This window comes from Somniosus microcephalus, unplaced genomic scaffold (genome assembly GCF_052327205.1).
Source record: "Somniosus microcephalus isolate GS21.2 unplaced genomic scaffold, FLI_Smic_1.0 unresolved_chr1, whole genome shotgun sequence".
NCBI lineage: Eukaryota > Metazoa > Chordata > Chondrichthyes > Squaliformes > Somniosidae > Somniosus > Somniosus microcephalus.
Genome location: NW_028225179.1, coordinates 290,258 through 307,510, shown reverse-complemented (window position 1 = coordinate 307,510; position 17,253 = coordinate 290,258). Strand labels below are relative to the sequence as shown.

General features: G+C 47.9%; 1 protein-coding gene and 1 pseudogene across 3 annotated transcripts in view; one reads left to right on the top strand and one right to left on the bottom strand.

Annotated features, from left to right (window-relative positions):
* Positions 1 to 17,253, top strand: part of LOC147093059 (uncharacterized) — a 106,599-nt gene that overhangs the window by 22,073 nt on the left and 67,273 nt on the right. For 2 of the 3 annotated variants that reach the window (XM_085974249.1, XM_085974248.1), the window contains exon 3: positions 996 to 5,312. The exons of the other annotated variant lie outside the window; for it this stretch is intronic. In XM_085974249.1, the coding sequence (XP_085830375.1) occupies positions 1,105 to 2,490 (1,386 nt within the window). In that variant the 5' untranslated portion in view covers positions 996 to 1,104 and the 3' untranslated portion in view covers positions 2,491 to 5,312. Of the gene's footprint in view, positions 1 to 995; positions 5,313 to 17,253 lie in introns of those variants that run through there. 3 annotated transcript variants of the gene reach the window in all.
* LOC147093060 (uncharacterized) lies at positions 8,926 to 11,725 on the bottom strand (annotated as a pseudogene).

Genomic DNA, 17,253 nt, shown 5'->3' with positions numbered 1-17,253 from the left:
AAATTAGCGCAGAGCAAGATCCCACAAACAGCAATGTGATAATGACCAGATAATCTATCTTTTTTTATGTTGATTGAGGGATAAACATTGGCTCGGACACTGGGGATAATTCCCCTGCTCTTTCCCACATTACAACAGTGACTACTTCATTGTAGTACTTCATTGGCTGTAAAGCACTTTAGGATATCTGGTGCCACTATATAAATGCAAGTCTTTCTTTCCTGAAATAATGCCATGGGATCTTTTACATCCACCTGAGAGAGCAAACAGGGCCTCAATTTAACATCTCATCCGAAAGACAGCATCTCCGACAGTGCCGCACTCCCTCAGCACTGCACTGGAGTGTCAGCCTGGATTTTTGTGCTCAAGTCTCTGGAGTGGGACTATGAACCCACAACTTTCTGACTCAGAGGCGCGAGTGCTACCCACTGAGCCACTGGCTGACACTAAAGAGCAAGCAGTTCTGACGAAAGGTCATCGACCTGAAACGTTAACTCTGTTTCTCTCTCCACAGATGCTGCCTGACCTGCTGAGTATTTCCAGCATTTTCTGTTTTTATTAAAGAAATGAGGGAGTGATTGCTGACGGGAAGAATGTTGGGTCGTCCTGCGCATACGCACCTCCCTGTGGCTGAGGCGAAACACCGACTCGCCCCCACCTGAGCCGCTCACGCGTACCAGATGTTGCGGCTCCGCATGCACGCCCGATGTTCCAACCGCGGGGTTTTGTGTGCTGAGCATGCGTGTTGCGGACCGATCGGGACGGGCGATTGTAGAGCAGGAAGGAGAGCGCGGGGGCCATGAGCACATGCGCGGGACTCAGAGTCAACAGAGCACTTTCTGGAGCGCGGGGGCTTGTGGGTATTACAGCCGCCATTACTGCTGATCCTTTCAACCAACCTGGGGCCTGAAAATCAGCTTCACTGCCCCTAGGTTCGGAAAGGGGAAAATTAAACAACAGTTTGCCTCTGATCCTTTTCTGATCTCAATTTACAGGGTTATAGAAGTGGAGCAGTTACAGGCGGGAAGCTCAGACCAAACATCACGTCAAGATCTGACAGAGTCGCTGGATTCATCAGGACCTGAATATCATCGACCTTTGCACATGGAAGGAGAGAGCAGGGATCGCAACGCAGACAAACCGCACACGTGTTCAGTGTGTGGACGCGGATTCAGCCGATGGCCTGACCTGGTGAGACACGTGCACTGTCACACCAGGGAGAAACCGGGTAAAGGTGGGGACGGCGGGAAGGGCTTCAGTTCCCCGTCAGCATTGGAAGTTCAACGGCACAGTCACACCAGGGACAGTCTGTTCACCTGCTCCGTGTGTGGAAAGGGATTTGTTTGTTCATCCCACCTGCAAACACACCAGGGAGTTCACACTGGGGAGAGACCATTTCAGTGTCCTGACTGTGGGAAGAGCTTTAAAAACCCCGGGGAACTAAAGCAACACCAACTTGTCCACACTGATGAGAGACCATTTCAATGTTCTGACTGTGGGAAGAGCTTTAAAAGCGCTCAGTATCTGAAGAGACACTGGCTCCTACACACTGGGGAGAGGCCGTTCACCTGCTCTGTGTGTGGGAAGGGATTCACTCAGTCATCCAACCTGCTGACACATCAGCGAGTTCACACTGACGAGAGGCCCTTTAAATGTTCTGACTGTGGGAAGAGCTTTAAAAGCTCCGGGGAGCTGAAGGGACACCAGCGAGTTCACACTGGGGAGAGACTCTTTCAATGTTCTGAGTGTGGGAAGAGTTTTAAAAGCTCCGGGGAGCTCAAGAGACACCAACGCCTACACACGGGGGAGAGGCCGTTCAGATGCTCTGTGTGTGGGAAGGGATTCGCTCATTCATCCCACCTGCTGCTACATCAGCGAGTTCACACTGGGGAGAGTCCATTCACCTGCTCCGTGTGTGGGAAGGGATTCGCTCATTCATCCCACCTGCTGCTACATCAGCGAGTTCACACTGGGGAGAGACCGTTCACCTGCTCCGTGTGTGGGAAGGGATTCACTCAGTCATCCAACCTGCTGATACATCAGCGAGTTCACACTGACGAGAGGCCCTTTAAATGTTCTGACTGTGGGAAGAGCTTTAAAAGCTCCGGGGAGCTGAAGGGACACCAGCGAGTTCACACTGGGGAGAGACTCTTTCAATGTTCTGAGTGTGGGAAGAGTTTTAAAAGCTCCGGGGAGCTCAAGAGACACCAACACCTACACACTGGGGAGAGGCCGTTCACCTGCTCCGTGTGTGGGAAGGGATTCGCAAATTCATCCCACCTGCTGCTACATCAGCGAGTTCACACTGGGGAGAGACCGTTCACCTGCTCCGTGTGTGGGAAGGTATTCGCTCGGCCCTCCAACCTGCTGACACATCAGCGAGTTCACACTGGGGAGAGACCGTTCACCTGCTCCGTGTGTGGGAAGGGATTCACTCAGTCATCCAACCTGCTGACACACCAGCGACTTCACACTGATCATAGAATCTAACAGCACAGAAGGAGGTGATTCGGCCCATCGTGTCTGTACCCATCGTGTCTTTGGAAGAGCTGTCCAATTTAGTCCCAAACCCCAGCTTTATCACCAGAACTCTGCAAACTAGCCCTCTTCAAGGACTCATCCAATTACTGTTTGAAAATCCCTGTGGAACCTGATTCCAGCATCCTTTCAGATGGTGCGTTCCAGATCTGAACAACCCTCTGTACGAAAACAATTCTCCTCATTTCACCTATAGTTCTTTTAGTAACTATTTTAAATCTGTGACCTTTGGTTACCAACCCACTTGCCAGAGTGAACAGTTTCTCCCTACTTGCTCGATCAAAACCCCTCATCATTTTGAACACCTCTATTAGGTCTCTTAACCTTCTGCTCTAAGGGGAACAATCCCAGCTTCTCCAGTCTCTCCACATAACTGAAGTCCCTCATCCCTGGTACCATCCTGGTCAACCTCCTCTGCACCCTCTCCAAGGCCTTGACATCCTTCCTAAAGTGTGGTGCCCAGAACTGTACACAAGACTCCAGCTGAGGCCAAAACACTACAGCTGTACAAAACCCGGGTTAGACCACACCTGGAGCACTGTGAGCAGTTCTGGGCATCACACCTTCGGAAGGATATATTGGCCTTGGAGGGAGTGCAGCGTAGGTTTACCAGAATGATACCTGGACTTCAAGGGTTAAGTTACGAGGAGGGATTACACAAATTAGGGTTGTATTCCCTGGAATTTAGAAAGTTAAGGGGTCATCTGATCGAAGTTTTCAGGATATTAAGGGGAACAGATAGGGTAGATAGAGAGAAACTATTTCTGCTGGTTGGGGATTCTAGGACTGGGGGCATAGTCTAAAAATTAGAGCCAGACCTTTCAGGAGTGAAATTAGGAAACACTTCTACACACAAAGGGTGGTAGAAGTTTGGAACTCTCTTCCGCAAACAGCAATTGATGCTTGATCAATTGTTAATTTTAAATCTGAGATTGATAGGTTTTTGTTAACCAAAGGTATTAAGGGATATGGGCCAAAGGCGGGTGTATGGAGTTAGGTCACAGATCAGCCATGATCTCATAGAATGGTGGAACAGGCTCGAGGGGCTGAATGGCCTCCTCCTGTCCTATGTTCCTAACTAGTGATTTGTAAAGGTTTAGTGTAACTTCCATGTTTTTGTATTCAATGGCCCTATTTACAAAGCCAAGTATCCCATACGCTTTCTGAACCGCCTCACCAACTTGCCGCGGCACTTTCAAAGATTTGTGACTATGGGCCCCCAGGTCCCTCTGCTCTTGCACCCCCTCAAAATAGTCCCATTTAGATTATACGGCCTCTCCCTGTTGTTTCTCCCAAAGTGCATCACTTCACACTTATCCTCATTTAATTTCATCTGCCTTGTGTCTGCTCATTTCACAGTCTGTCTCTGTCCTTCTGAAGTCTGCTACTACTACACTCACAAAACTTGGCAACATAGTAAACAGTATCATCCGTAAACTTTGAAATTGTTCACCTATACCCAAGTCCAGGTCATTTATATATAACAAGAAAAGCAATGGTCCTAATTCCGACCCCTGGGGGAACCCACTGCATACTTCCCTCCAGTCAGAAAAACATCCCTCAGCACTGCTCACTGCCTCCTCTCCCTTAGCCAATTATATACCCAAATTACCATTAGCCCTTTAATTCCCTCTGCTGCTATTTTCAGAGTAAGTCTCTTATATGGTATTTTATCAAATGCCTTTTGAAAGTCCATATATACAACATCTGCTGCACTACCTTCATCAACCCTCTGTTACTTCATCAGAGAACTCAATCAGGTTAATCAGACACGATTTACCTTTAACAAATCCATACTGGCTGCCCCTTATTAATCCATGCTTCTCCAAGTGAGAATTAAATTTGTCCTTGACAATGGTCTCTAGTCGTTCACCCACCACTGTAGGGGTCGCAAAATCCCCTCAGCCCCCGAAGATCGGGAAATATTAATCCACATCGTGGACGAAGACTTGTGTGATTTAAATTGTCTCTGGGTTGGACAATGTTTTGAAACATACCCAGAACCGCAAAAGGCTGCGTTAAAAAGCTCGTAAGCTAGGCAGCACTTGGACACTGGAATCAAAGAACTTTGTGAAAATCGCACACTTTTAGATTGTACATTTTATTAAAAGATGTATACTTGAGTTTTGGACTGTTTAAATTGCCCAGGGCATAAAAATGGCTGAACAGACTTCATGGAAACAGAATTTTAAAAGGCAGCAGAAAAGGACAGACAGGCTGTTAGCATATGAAAAGCTCAGCGCTGCCCTGTAGTAAGTTTGAATGGAGACTGAGCTGTCAGTCACCCTGTGGTATTGGGTGGGTCTGGTAGCCTACAAGCTGCTTGTTTACACTGGGGAGTGGCCCATTTGAATCAGCCAATCATCGGACGGCAAGCACAATGGGTTGCTAACACACATCCATTCACTGAAATTGACTACTACGTGATGTCTCCATGTATGAATGGAGGAAGTTAAATGCCCTTCTCTTGTGTATTCGGACTTTTCGGCGCGAAAACAGCAGGGACCCCCAGGAAGTCCTCTGCCCCCTTTTTTGTCTCTTACTCTTTGGACTGCAGGTGAGCAAGGTTTTGACCCACTAGCAAGACAATCTAGGGAGAAGTAAAGGGGTGGTAATTTAAGGGAAATGTTGCTAAGATTGTACGGTTAACATTGTAGCCATTTATCCCTCGTTTTTGCCGTCTGCCTTCCCCTGTTAAGCAATTTTACCGTGATTACTTTGATCGTGTGGTGTAATTTCTTTAGTTTTAATAAAATTTGACTTTCTTGCATCCAGACCATTTGTCCGTTTTTAATATATCATTAATTATAAGTTCCTCAAGTCAGAACTGGAGGGTGGGGGGGGGGGGGTTTAGCAATTCAAAACCACTGATTGGAATTGGTCACAGTGCAGTGGCAAAGGCTGCCTGACCAGGTAAATTACCGTAAACCAGGTAAAGAATGCCCACCTACACCACTGACATTAGACTGATTGGCCTGTAGTTACCAGGTTTATCCCTCTTCCCTTTTTTCACCTGGGGACAGCGCGTCACAATCGGCCCCAGCGCACCTGAGTTGGAGAGGAGGCCCCGCCCCCTTGCCGCACCACCATTGGTTGGAGGACCAGGCCGCCCAGGTCAGTCCTCCCAGCTCAGCCCTCTTCCTATTGGTCAGAGCTCCCGTCAGTCCCAGGCCGGGCCAGTCTCCATCCACCTGATTGGGCCTCTTCCTCTGATGATGTCACAATCGGCGCTCCATTCGGTGTCCGCGGAGGTCCCGCCTGCCCGACTCTCAGGTTTGGTTTTTCTCGTCTTTTACTTTATAATCTCGCTCTCTGCTCCCCCCTCACCTCGATTTAAATCGATTCCCCAACACTTGACTTTACCGCGGCCGCTGATTCCGCCTCTTCCCCGTGCCCGGCCTTCCGCCTCCTCCTCGGAGGCCCCGCGCAGGCGTACTGGCAGCCTGGTGTTGTGAGGGGGCCGAATGAGCATGCGCGGCCCCGCCTCTCCACATTTAAAGGGACACCCACCCCCTCCACATTTAAAGGGACACCCACCCCCTCCACATTTAAAGGGACTCTGCCCCCCCCCGCATTTAAAGGGACATCCACCCCCTCCACATTTAAAGGGGCATCCACCCCCTCCACATTTAAAGGGGCATCCACCCCCTCCACATTTAAAGGGACACCCACCCCTCCACATTTAAAGGGACACCCACCCCCTCCACATTTAAAGGGACATCCACCCCCTCCACATTTAAAGGGGCATCCACCCCCTCCACATTTAAAGGGGCATCCACCCCCTCCACATTTAAAGGGACACCCACCCCTCCACATTTAAAGGGACACCCACCCCCTCCACATTTAAAGGGTCACCCACCCCCTCCACATTTAAAGGGACATCATCCCCTCCACATTTAAAGGGACACCCACCTCCTCCACATTTAAAGGGACTCCCTCCCCCACTCTCATGTCCTCTACTGTGGAGGAGGAATTCCTGGAGTGTTTACGGGATGGTTTCCTGGACTAATATGTCGAGGAACCAACCAGAGATCAGGCCATCTTCGACTGGGTATTATGTAACGAGAAAGGATTAATTAGCAGTCTTGTTGTACAAGGCCCCTTGGGTCGGTGTGATCATAATATGATCGAATTCTTCATTAAGATGGAGAATGAAGTAGTTGACTCAGAGACTAGGGTCCTAAATTTAAATAAAGGAAACTACGATGGTCTGAGGAGCGAGTTGGGTAGGATTGATTGGGGAATGGCACTCAAAGGGTTGACGGTGGATAGGCAATGGCAAACATTCAAAGACTGCATGGATGAACTACAGAAGTTGTTCATCCCAGTTTGGCACAAAAATAAAACAAAAAAGGTGACTCAACCGTGGCTAACAAGGGAAATTAGGGACAGCATAAGATCCAAGGAGAGGACATATACAGGAAACTTTCGTTTAACCGGAGGTTAAAAGTCCAGAAAGCTCTATCTACCAGCAAAATTCAGGAGCTGTTTTCTATAAGTTTTTTTACTTCTCGTTGCTTTTTTTTCCCCCAGTCAGGCTCTGCAAGGTCTGTAGCTAAGCAACAGCTTCAGCTAGAGACGCTTGCAGCTGCAGCCGACTGTTTTGAAGCTGTTGCTAAGCAAGAGGGTTTGTTGATTCACACGGAGCTGGAAAGCTCTGTATGTTTTAACATTCGCGCTGGTTTATACGGCTGTTTTGATCTAACGGCACCAGCTCGGTCCTGTCAGTGCCAGATAACAAAGTTTCCTGTAAATTGGCCAGAAAATGCGGTAAACCTGAGGATTGGGAGCAGTTTAGGATTCAACAAAGGAGGACAAAGGGATTAATTATGAAGGGGAAAATAGAATATGAGAGTAAGCTTGCAGGGAACATAAAAACTGACTGTAAAAGCTTTTATAGATATGTGAAGAGAAAAAGAACATAAGAAGTAGGAGCAGAAGTAGACCATACGGCCCCTCGGGCCTGCTCCGCCATTCAATAGGATCATGGCTGATCCGAACCTAGACTCACGTCCACTTCCCTGCCCGCTCCCCGTAACCCCTAATTCCCTTATCAGTTAGGAAACTGTCTATCTCCGTTTTAAATTTACTTAATGTCGCAGCTTCCACAGCTATCTGAAGTAGCAAATTCCATAGATTTACCACCCTCTGAGTGAAGAAGTTTCTTCTCATCTCAGTTTTGAAAGGGCAGCCCCTTATTCTAAGATTATGCCTCCTAGTTCTAGTCTCACCCATCAGTGGAAACATCCTCCCCACATCCACCCGATCAAGCCCCCTCACAATCTTATGTTTCGATAAGATCGCCTCTCATTCTTCTGAATTCCAATGAGTAGAGGCCCAACCTACTCAACCTTTCCTCATAAGTCAACCCCCTCATCTCCGGAATCAACCGAGTAAACCTTCTCTGAACTGCCTCGAGAGCAAGTATATCTTTTCTTAAATATGGAAACCAAAACTGTACGCAATATTCCAGGTGTGGCCTCACCAATACCCTGTATAACTGAAGCAAGACTTCCCTGCTTTTATACTCCATCCCCCTTGCAATAAAAGCCAAGATTCCATTGGCCTTCCTGATCACCTGCTGTACCTGCATACTAACCTGTGTTTCATGCACCAGGACCCCCAGACCCCTTTGTACTGTAGCACTTTGCAGTTTCTTTCCATTTAGATAATAACTTGCTCTTTGATTTTTTTCTGCCAAAGTGCATAACCTCACACTTTCCAACATTATATTCCATCTGCCAAATTTCTGCCCACTCACTTAGCCTGTCTATGTCCTTTTGCAGGTTTTTTATGTCCTCACTCACTGCTTTCTCTCCCATCTTTGTATCGTCGGCAAACTTGGATACGTTGCACTTGGTCCCCTCCTCCAAATCGTTAATATAGATTGTAAAGAGTTGGGGTCCCAGCACTGACCCCTGCGGAACACCACTAGTTACTGACTGCCAACCCGAGAATGAACCATTTATCCCAACTCTCTGTTTTCTGTTTGATAGCCAATCTTCCACCCATGCCAGTATATTACCCCCAATCCTGTGATTTTTTATCTTGTGCAGACTGATTAAATGTTCTGACTGTGGGAAGAGATTTAAAAGGTCCCAGGATCTGAAGAGACACCAGCCTGGGCTGGGAAAGGGGGACATGAGACAACATTCTCCCTCTTACCCCCTTTCTAAACTCCTTTTCCAGGGTTTTAGAAGTGGAGCATTTACAGACAGGAAGCTCAGATCAAACATCACCTCAAGATCAGACAGAGTCGCTCGATTCATCAGGATCTGAATATCATCGGCCTTTGTACATGGAAGGAGAAAACAGCTGTAAGAACCGGGTTTTTCTGGTCCTCTTTTTGAGTTCCGTAGTACGAAGAATTCCAGGCTCGAGGGTTCGGAGAGTTAAAACAACATCATTTTATTCATTACTGTTCGGAGTGGTCATACAGCATATCGACAGTACATTCGTGTCCCGAGGGTCACACCGGGTTAGACACGTGGTGCCAGCATTTACGTCCCCGGGAGATGTCTGACCCTCTTGATGTTCCACACGCCTTCTGGCTAAGAGAGAGAGAATACCGGTGGGGAAGCCCCTATTATACCGTGGGACAAGGGTCACTACATCACTTTCCTGGCAACAAGTGTTTTGTTACATCACTTCCCTGGCAACAAGCGTTCTCCAATGGGAATCACTCAAGCCCTTTCGGTTTGACCATGATCTGGTCTTCAGTCTGGCAAGCAGGTCCTGACTTGTCTCACTGCTGTGGGCACCGAACAATGGCTAGTCAATCATTCTCTAGTCAGCAGTTAGGCCCTTTCAGTGGCCCTGATCTGGTCGTTAGCACTTCGTTAACACTTGGCCTCAGGCTGAGGCAGATTCTCTGTTCTGCTAGCTTTTGCACTTTGCACAGCTGGGGCTGCTTTTTAATCTAATCTAGACTTTCCTTGTGTGGAGCCATTTTTGTAAGCCAATTCATTGCCCATTTTATTCCCATTTCCACATCCAAACCATTTTTGTAAGCCAATTCATTGCCCATTTTATTCCCATTTCCACATCCAAACCATTTTTGTAAGCCAATTCATTGCCCATTTTATTCCCATTTCCACATCCAAACCATTTTTGTAAGCCAATTCATTGCCCATTTTATTCCCATTTCCACATCCAAACCATTTTTGTAAGCCAATTCATTGTCCATTTTACTCACGTTTCCACATCCCTCCCTTTGATTCTTTATACAATCTACAAGAATCATTATATACAAGGTATACTCTTGATAGTGCACTTTATCAAAAACACACCCTGTGTCTCTGTTTTGTTTGTGTTCTGGCCATGAACACAACCAAAAGGGTTTTAATTTCGAATTTACAGATAACTGTGTAGGGGGGCACGGTGGCATAGTGGTTAGCACTGTTGCCTCACAGCGCCAGGGACCCGGGTTCAAATCTGGCCTCGGGCGACTGTCTGTGTGGAGTTTGCACATTCTCCCTGTGTCTGCGTGGGTTTCCTCCGGGTGCTCTGGTTTCCTCCCACAGGCCAAAGATGTGCGGGTTAGGTTGATTTGGCTATGATAAATTGACCCTTAGTGTTAGGGGATTAAATACGTGGGGTTACGGGGATAGGGTGGGGTATGTGTCGGTGCAGACTCGATGGGCCGAAATGGCCTCTATCTGCACTGTAGATTCTGTGATTCTGTGACCAAACAGGCTTCCTCTGGGGGTTCCCCCTGCTTTGCTGTGTCTACTTCTACCCTAATTCGGGAGAGACGAGGGGGTATAGTAGCTCCTGCATGACTTATACAACATTTGATACTATTTACAACAATAATAATTCCCAAAATTACACCACTTATAACAATCAAACCATACAGTAATTTCTGTCCCAATGTTTTCAGCCATGTAAACCATCCTTCACCCCCTCCGGCTTCAATGAAGTCGGCCAGTTGATTTTTAATCTTGTCTATAGCGTCTTGGATATTTTGTCTCTCACTATTGACGTTTGTAATGCATTTGTCTCCTATAATCATACACATACCTCCCTCTTGTGCCAAGAGGTAGTCCAAAGCATATCGGTTTTGCATGCTAAAAAGACGTAGGGTTGCCATTTCCTTATTTATGGCGATTAATGCTTTAATGGTGCTATTGCCCAGGAGGGTGATTCCGCACATTAGATAATTCCTATTCTTGGCTGCTATCACTCCTGCGCCCCCTCCCAATGATATGGCCGATAGAATACCCCACCCTACTGAACTACCCAGTGTGGTCGGATCTCACCAATCTGCACAGAACTCCTCGGAGACTGCTCGGCGTTTCCGTCTGGATGGTGTACTGGTGGGGCAGGGAACAGCTACGGGGGCGATTACTCCTACTGCGAAGAGAGAGGGGAGTTTTGGCGTCGCTGTTGTATACGTTCCATTGAGGAGGAACGCAAACCCGTGCTTCGCTCGGTAACATTTGACCTCCCGGTTATTAACCTTCGCAAACTGTGTATAATAATAGTTAAGGGGGTCATTTGAGTTTCCCCCAGACCCGGACAGCTGGAATGTATCAAATGGGAAGATCCATTTACCGGATGATACATGGGTCCCGTTACACTGACCACAAATGAATTGTCTTCCTGCTGTGACATTAAAGCACCTTTGTTCCTCGCATGTACAGGCCAGCTGGCCCCTGTGTACCTGACAGTGGTGTCGGGCACATTGTTGTTGTATGCAGGTTTTGTCCTGGGGGATAAGGGCATATACGCATCCCCATCCTTTACCCGTAAAACACAGGGGATAGCTACCTGACGTTGTGCAATTCTCACCCATGAGCCCTCGGCAACCGGGGTCTGTTGAGCTTATTAGCTGCACGCATTGCCCCCGAACGCCCTGGCTATATCGACCCGTCTGGCCCTTGCATGTCTGTTTCATTATGTCGGCGGTATATAGTGGGAGGGGTTGCCAACCTGGTGTGGCTGCAAACAAGGATTCCACTGATGTGGCCAGGGGGTAGCATACACTCCGGTTTCCGTGTATCTGTAGGTGGGTCCGATAAAATAAGTTATTCTCTATACCTCCTACCCATGTTAGAAAAGGGGTAAAGGAGATGGCTAGCAATATGTTGATGGGAATCATGGTACACAATAAGTCCAATTTATTCTTCTGTTGGAGCTCCTGTCGTATCTCTTTTCACGTGTGACGCATGTATCCAAGCCTTCTTTCCTTGTACTTTCACGGCTGCTCCTGTGGTCAACAGGATGACATACAGACCTTCCCACTTGTCTTCCAGGGGGGCTGGCTTTATTTTCTTTACCCAAACTTGTAGCCCGGGGACTAAACTGTGTCCTCCCGGTGGGGGTTCTTGCCAAGCTGCGCTGACCTGTTGGGAAGCAAAACTGACAGCATCTGTTAGATCTTTGCAATACTTTAGTACTGTGTCACTTAGAAGATGAATGTCAGCCCTACGTAGATCTATTGTTCCGGGTAGCGACATTGGTCTACCGGTAACGACCTCATAGGGGCTGAGTCCAGTGGTCCTATTCGGGGTGGCTCGAATACTACATAGGACAAGGGGTAGGACCTGAGGCCATGGCACTCCTTCAGAGTGATACTTAGTGAGCCATTGTTTAATTGTCCTGTTTGCTCTTTCCACTTGTCCCGATGATTGGGGGTGGTATGGGCAATGCAATGACCATTGTATTTGTAGTAGTCTGCAAAGTTCTTTTTCCCTTGTTTCATGGGGGCCGAAACACAAGGTCATTTTGTGGGTTCTATCGAATTCTGTTGTGACCGCCCACCCTGCCAATCGGGTTCCTTTTTTCACAAAGGATGACCCATCCGTGTAAAGGACCATTTCGGGATTGTGTAAGGGTAGTTCCTGTGTCTCAGCCCTCTGCTGCTCAACTTTCGGCACTTTCTCGAGAGCCAGTTTCTTCCCCGAGATTTCCCTCGGTCGATTACACTGTAGTTAAAAGTCTCGCTTGCTAAATACACCACCTTAGTCTTTCCATCTAATGGGCAGTCTTGGGCATATTGTGTGGGGAAGACCGTCAATTCTGCTCCTGTATCCAATAGGCAGTCTACTTCCAGTGGGGGTGAGTTATCTGTTTTTCCCACCAACAAAGTCATATAGAGGCCGTCCCTGGCTTGGGTGATTAAAGCTCTCAGTTGCCAAGGTACCTCTACCTTCGGGGGTTCGTTGGTGGGGTCTATTGGTTTTTTGAATGCTGTCTGGCTATGCTGTCGAAGGTTTCCCTTCCGGTGGAGTTTGAGTTCCGGTACATTTCTACCATCGCCATCTCTCCAGGGCTAAGGGTCGGTGGGGAGGGGGTAATTGCCTGGGTATCATACAGGCCGGCGGCGCCCAGGGTCTGCCACGGATTTGTGCCGGGTTGATTATCTGGGACTGCCTGTCCTTGCCATTGTCCTCCCCCACCTCTTCCTCTACCCCTGTTGCCCACTCGGCATGTTCTAGCCCAGTGTCCCTCTTTCCCACATTTGTGGCAATTGCCTGGTTTCTTATCTGGGTTTTCCCAGGGGGGTGCAGAGTTTACTCGCTCCGGGGGGTTTAGTTTCATGGCTCGGAGCTGGGCACAGTGTTCTCTATCCTGGGTTACGGCTTGTTGGGTCAGGTCCGCAAAAGAAACTGCGTTTGTTTTCCAGTTTGCCATTGTTAATTTTACCAATTTTGCCAGGTCAGGTCTCAAACCACTCATAAAGGCGTTTTTCAATGGTTCATGGGTGCAGGCATCCACCTCTGCTTCGGTATTCTGTCCCATGCCAGAGTACTCTACCCACTGGTTGGCGAAACGACCGGCGAAGTCATTGGGGTCTTCTTTTTCTTTTTGGACACAGGAGGCTATTTTGGACCAGTCTGGATTGGTCGGGCCCCTTTCCTGTAGCCAATTCCTAATGGCCGTCCACCCTTCTGTCCTATCGGCTTCTGATTCTACCAGAGCTAGGTCAGGGGGGGACTATTAGGACTGGTGGCGCTGGAGGTGGTACGGCAGGGAGTGCGGCTCCGGCAGCTGGAGGTGGGTTGGCTGCTTGATGCGCCGCTAAGGCCACTTGGTGTGCTTGTCTGGCTGCGTTAAGTAGGGCGTTTGCTCGTCTGGTGACGGCCATATTTACTATTGCCGTCAGGGCGGCCGACTCTCTTGCACTAACTACTACTGCTATAACCTGGCATCCATCAAATGGGTGCAGGTTATAGATTGTTCTTTTTCGTTCCAAGAGCTGCCAGGCTTTTACTCCGCTTTTCTTTGGGTGCGGCATATCAGTTGCCCATTGATCTATATCTTTTGGGTTGGCCGGGTAATAGGTATAAATTCGGAGATTTCAGCCGCCTACTTCATGTTTTTGTAACCTGATGGGGGCAAGGCGTGGGGGTGGTTTCTTGGTTATATCTTCTTCATCTGATGAGTCCGTAAGAGGGGTATTTATTTTAGCAATATGGGCTTCGTTTGATCGGGGTTGGAGCGTGGGCTGTTCATATGCCGGAGGGGCTGTAGGGGGCGCTGCAGGATAGGTAGGATACAAGGGTGTTGGAGTAGTCGTCACCACTCCGGGATTTTCCCTATTTTCCCTGTGTATCTCCCTTTCTTTCTTGGTTTTTGCCTTCCACTTTTCTGCTCTTTCGTTTGCTTTTTCAAGGCATTTTTGGTGTTTCTCTAACTCGGTTTTGTATTTTGTTATTTGTTCATGGAGAGCTGTTTTTTGTTCTTTCACTTTGGCCTCTGCCGCCTTCCGAGTTATTTCCCCTCTCTGCCTACACTGTTTCAAGGTGGCCAATACCCAGCCCGTTTTTCTTTTCCCTCCTTTCATACGGGTGGTCTTGCCCCATGCTCTTTTTATATCATCAAGGGACCATTGTCCTTTTGAGGCACCAAATTTTTGTTCGATATTATATTCATGTTGTGGGACATTGAACGTACTTTCTATATACTGCTTGAGTTGGATTACTATTTCTTCTAACGTGGTCTCAGGAGGGGCTCTGCCTCCTTTTTCTGTCGTTGGTTTTCTACTTGGTTCCATCATGTTGCCACAGGTCGTAGACTTAACGAATAAGTTTAAAATAGACTAGAGTCGTCCCGGACTCTGCCACGTGCTAGCTAGCAATGGGACCTGTGCTCCGTTAACCGCCAGCCAGAGGGTACGCTACCCGGTTGGTTCGTTCAATAAAGATTGCAGAGACAGGGTGCAAAAAGGGCACAATAAATTCCAGTGCTTACCTTTTTCCCCTTTCTTGATGTCTTGCGATCCTGCCGTGACTACGCCAAGTTGTAAGAACCGGGTTTTTCTGGTCCTCTTCTTGAGTTCCGTAGTACGAAGAATTCCAGGCTCGAGGGTTCGGAGAGTTAAAACAACATCATTTTATTCATTACTGTTCGGAGTGGTCATACAGCATATCGACAGTACATTCGTGTCCCGAGGGTCACACCGGGTTAGACACGTGGTGCCAGCATTTACGTCCCCGGGAGATGTCTGACCCTCTTGATGTTCCACACGCCTTCTGGCTAAGAGAGAGAGAATACCTGTGGGGAAGCCCCTATTATACCGTTGGACAAGGGTCACTACATCACTTCCCTGGCAACAAGTGTTTCCTTACATCACTTCCCTGGCAACAAGCGTTCTCCAATAAGGGATCACTCAAGCCCTTTCGGTTTGACCATGATCTGGTCTTCAGTCTGGCAGGCAAGTCCTGACTTGTCTCACTGCTGTGGGCACCGAACAATGGCTAGTCAATCATTCTCTAGTCAGCAGTTAGGCCCTTTCAGTGACCCTGATCTGGTCGTTAGCACTTCGTTAACACTTGGCCTCAGGCTGAGGCAGATTCTCTCTGTTCTGCTAGCTTTTGCACTTTGCAAAGCTGGGGCTGCTTTTTAATCTAATCTAGACTTTTCTTGTGTGAAGCCATTTTGTGAGCCAATTCATTGCCCATTTTATTCCCATTTCCAAATCCAAACCATTTTTGTAAGCCAATTCATTGTCCATTTTATTCACGTTTCCACATCAACGTGTTCCTGTAAAGGTCAGGGTGGGTCCAAAAACCCCAGGGAACCTTGGATGTCAAGGGATATACGGGAATGGATTAGGAAAAAAAGGAGGGCTTTTGGCAGAGACAAAGGACTAAAGACAGAGGAAGCCCTAGAGGAGTATAAAAAGTGCAGGGGATACTTAAAAAAGAAATTAGGAGAGCGAGGAGGGGCCATGAAATAACACTGGCGAGCAAAATCAAGGAAAATCCTACGGTGTTTTATGTATATTAAGGGTAAGAGGATAACTAGGGAAAGAGTAGGGCCCATTAGGGACCAAAGTGGCAATCTGTGTGTGGAGCCGGAAGATGTAGGTGGGGTTCTAAATGAATTTTTTGCATCTGTTTTCACTATGGAGAAGGACGATGTAAACATAGAAATAGGGCAGGGGGACTGTGATATACTCGAACATATTAGCATCGAGAGGGAGGAGGTATTGGCGGTTCTAGCAGGCTTAAAAGTGGATAAATCCCCAGGCCCGGATGAGATGTATCCCAGGCTGCTGTGTGAGGCAAAAGAGGAGATTGCAGGGGCTCTAACACAAATTTTCAGAACCTCTCTGGCCACAGGGGATGTGCCGGAGGACTGGAGAACAGCTAATGTAGTACCATTATTCAAGAAGGGTAGTAGGGATAAACCAGGGAACTACAGGCCAGTGAGCCTAACATCAGTGGTAGGGAAATTATTGGAAAAAATTCTGAGGGACAAAATTAGTCTCCACTTGGAGAGGCAAGAATTAATCAGGGATAGTCAGCATGGCTTTGTCAACGGAAGATCATGTCTGACTAATTTGATTGAATTTTTTGAGGGGGTGACTAGGTGTGTGGATGAGGGTAGTGCAGTGGATGTGGCTTAGTGGCAGAAGGCAGAGGGTGATGGTGGAAGGTTGTTTTTGTGACTGGAAGCCTGTGTCCAGTGGGGTAACGCAGGGATCGGTGCTGGGTCCCTTGCTGTTTGTGGTCTACATTAATGATTTGGATGTGAATGTAAAAGGTATGATCAGTAAGTTCGCAGATGACACGAAAATTGGTGGGGTGGTAAATAGTGAAGAGGGTAGCCTCAGTCTGCAGGACGATATAGATGGGTTGGTCAGATGGGCGGAACAGTGGCAAATGGAATTTAACCCTGAAAAGTGTGAGGTGATGCACTTTGGAGGGACTAACAAGGCAAGGGAATACACAATGAATGTTAAGACCCTAGGTAAGGCGGAGGGTCAGAGGGACCTTGGTGTGCATGTACATAGATCCCTGAAGGCAGCAGAACAGGTGGATAAGGTGGTTAAAAAGGCATATAGGATACTTGCCTTCATTAGCCGAGGCATAGAATATAAGAGCAGGGAGGTTATGATGGAGCTGTATAAAACGCTGGTTAGGCCACAGCTGGAATACTGTGTGCAGTTCTGGTCGCCACACTATAGGAAGGATGTGATTGCTTTGGAGAGGGTGCAGAGGAGATTCACCAGGATGTTACCTGGGCTGGAGCGCTTCAGCTATGAAGAGAGACTGGACAGGCTGGGTTTGTTTTCCTTGGAGCAGAGAAGGCTGAGGGGGGACCTGATTGAGGTGTACAAAATTATGAGGGGCATAGATAGGGTAGATAGAAAGGAGCTTTTTCCCTTAGTAGAGGGGTCAATAACAAGGGGGCATAGATTCAAGGTAAGGGGCAGGAGGTTTAGAGGGGATTTGAAGAAGAACTTTTTCACCCAGAGGGTAG